General features: G+C 37.4%; 1 protein-coding gene across 1 annotated transcript in view; it reads left to right on the top strand.

Moving 5' to 3' along the window:
• LOC102764707 (chromosome unknown open reading frame, human C20orf194) overlaps window positions 1-3,358 on the top strand; it is a 107,157-nt gene that overhangs the window by 12,492 nt on the left and 91,307 nt on the right. The window contains exon 7 of the mRNA XM_015560217.1: window positions 1,478-1,555. Coding sequence (XP_015415703.1) covers window positions 1,478-1,555 — 78 coding nt within the window. The remainder of the gene's footprint in view (window positions 1-1,477; window positions 1,556-3,358) is intronic.

Here is a 3,358-nt window from a genome sequence, read left to right as displayed (position 1 = left end):
TCTACAAAATGTAAACTAATACAATCAAGGAGATAGAAAATATGAGGAAAAAGTTAAGACATGGAGAACTGATCCACGAAGTCTGATAGCGAACAAGTATAAGTTCCAGAAAGATAGAGCAATGATACCAGAAAAGAAGAAATTTTCTTTCAAAAAGCAACAAACATTGCCCCACTGGCATGGCTCATTGGTTGAGGTCACGGTTCCATTCCCAGTCAGGACACAGGCCCGGGTTGCGGGATATATATATATATATATATATATATATAAAATATGTGGTAGTATAGTATGTACCTGGCCAGCAATAAGTAAAATACATATGGTATTAATATTATAAACAATAATTACTGGTATAACCAAAAATCATATAATGGTATTAGATGATGTTATGTTGTGTGAGTGTCTGTGTATGTGTAGAGAAAATGTATGGGAATGAAGATAGTTGTAGAAAAGCTATATCTTTGCCATAAGTCAGTATTTTTTAAATTGGTAAATAAAGAAAATAGAAATATAGGGGTGTGTGGGAAGAGAACCAAAAAACTTATATGCATGTATGCATAACCCATGGACACACACAATGGTGTAGTGAAGTCCTGGGGTGGGGCGGTGGGTGCAGGCAAAAGGGAGACATCTGTAATATTTTCAACAATAAAGATAAATTTAAAAAATAAATAATAAAAATAAGGAAAGAAAAAATAGAGATATAGGTATATCATAATAAAATATGGAGGTAACTACCAGAAGGAAATGTTGAAAGACTTTTAAGTGGTTGCCTCTGAGGAGTGAGGTTTTGATCAGTCACATTAGAACCTATACATATTAATAAATGATGAACCTATACATATTAATAAATACTGCAACCTTGTGAAAGGTTGCAGTATGGGAATACAATTTTTTTAATTACAAACCTTTAGTACTATTTGATTTTTTAAAACCATGGGCATGTATTATTTTAATTAAAATTTTATTTTAAACAAGGACAAAAAAGTACATGTATATGCATTTGTATGTATATAAATGTATATATGTATGCCCATCATTGAAGATATTCAAAAAATGTACTAAAGGCCCTAGCCAGTTTGGCTCTCAGTGGGTAGAGCGTCGGCCTACAGACTGAAGGATCCTCAGTTTGATTCGATCAAGGGCACATGCCCGGGTTGTGGGCTCAATCCCCAGTAGAGGGTGTGCGGAAGGCAGCCAATCAATGCTTCTATCTCTTCCTCTCCCTTCCTCTCTGAAAGCAATAAAATATATGTATTTTTATAAATGTACTAAAGTTTCTGAAAAGATAGTTTCCTTGAATGGGACATCATTTATTAATATGTATAGGTTCTAATGTGACTGATCAAAATAACATTTATTATTCTAATCACTTGAATTTTCACAAAGATAGTCATTTCTGAATGTCAGAAAATAATTTGGATTGCTCTAATGATACTGACTCTGTATTACTTTAAATTTTGCCCTTGTGTTGCAGTTGCAGGATGTGAGTTTGAATCTATGGAATGTCTACAGCAAAATGGATCCTATGTCTCTGGAGAGTTTGCTTTCAGAAGTAAGGAGCCAAACTGTATTTTACTCACAAAATTACTAGTTGTATTTAACTTGAAGAAATGCAGAATGTATTTTAGTTTAGTTTAGTTTTAATTTAGTTTAGTTTAGTTTAGTCAAAGGATTGAGCAGCGTCTTTAACTCCTTGAGTCTACAGTAGAAGGGTACCTGGGAAAGTGATACTACCTTTTACACTGAAGAAACCTCACCGTAGGTGAGACCAAGGCCACCGGCCTGGTCCAGGGTTTAGGTTTTCATCTAAAGATATTCTTTCTGTTGGTCTGGACTTTAGAAAAACAATAGTGAGGGTGACTTTTTCTATTCTTTCTCTGGCATGAAAAGATAATAAAGATGGGATATGGCTTAAAGAAATAAAGGATTAAAGCACAGGTCAGCAAGCTTTTTCTGCAAAAGACTAGATAGTAATGTTTTAGGTTTTGTGTACCCTGAGAGCAGCTGCAAATAATGCTTTAACTAATGGGTGTGTCTGTTACCAGGAAACTTTATTTATAAAAATACTCACAGGCCTACTCACAGGCCATAGTTTACCAACTCCTGGATTAGAGGGTTAGGCATTAATTTTTCATCTGAACTTTGAAGGAAAAATTCAGGGTAGAAAAAGCAATTCACAATGGGGAGCAACAAAAAAATTAAAGAATAGATACTTTGGTTAAGCAGCTCAGTAGTGTCTCTCAGTGATCATGGATAGATATGCATGGAAAAAGAAAGCTTATAGCCTTCAAATGAAATTAGCTATAATATCAAGGCCCCTCCAAATGAAAACAACACACAGTCTCACAATTATCAATGCCTGTATTAAGTGAAATATTAGCAAACAGAACCCAGTATCATGTTAAAAGCATATTCTTTGCCAGACTGGCATGGCTCAGTGGTTGAGCTTTGACCTATGAACGAGGAGGTCATGGTTCGATTCCCGGTCAGGGCACATGCCCAGGTTGTGGATTCGATCCCCAGTAGGAGGTGTGCAGGAGGCAGCCGATCAATGATTCTCTCTCATCATTGATGTTTCTCTTTCTCTTTCTCCCTTTCTGAAATCAATAAATACATATTTAAAAATAAAAATAAAAGCATATTCTTCAATGAAGTATGGTTTATTAAGGGTTCAATATTTAATATCAGGAAATCTATTAATGTAATCATTGTACTAATTTTCCTTCTTGGAGCCATTTATGACCCCATAGGTGCCAAAGGGCATTTGATAAAACTGAACATCCCTTCTGTTTAAACATTTCTAATTAAATCTACTTATATAAAAACCCTGGGTGGTGTTCATCACGACCATCAGAACCACAACCAAGCGGAAGGAAGTCAGTCCTGCAGGGGTTGTCTTGGCAATGGCTTCGCCCTCCCCCAAGCTGTTTCCCGGAGCTATTTCCTGTAAGGGTGGGGTTTGAGGCAGGAACCTGCCCTGGGAGCATGGAGGCATATCTTTATATAAAGTGTGCCACGCCAGCACAGCCAAGGGTGAACCTGAGTGGGGGCGGCTGAAAGGCTTAGAAAAGACAGACAAGAGAATGAAAGCCGGGTCTCGGTGGGATGCTGCTTCTCTGAGAGACAGCGAGACCACGTCCACAGCCATGCCTTTATTTTATAATAGAAGCTACAAGACAAAGTAAGGGCGTGACCAAGATGTTTACAACATTCTTCTGGGTTTCAATCCTACTCAACTACATGCACCTGAACTCTATCAAGCCCACATCACTCAGGCACGTGGGGCCACATGTTCAGACCATAGGTTCAAGCTTACAACTACAGCTGTTGGCTATAATTGTGCTGGGAGGGCCCT

Source organism: Myotis davidii, unplaced genomic scaffold, assembly GCF_000327345.1.
Source record: "Myotis davidii unplaced genomic scaffold, ASM32734v1 scaffold32, whole genome shotgun sequence".
Lineage (NCBI taxonomy): Eukaryota > Metazoa > Chordata > Mammalia > Chiroptera > Vespertilionidae > Myotis > Myotis davidii.
The sequence above is the reverse complement of the archived record's forward strand: the minus strand, read 5'-3'. Positions and strand labels throughout refer to the sequence as shown.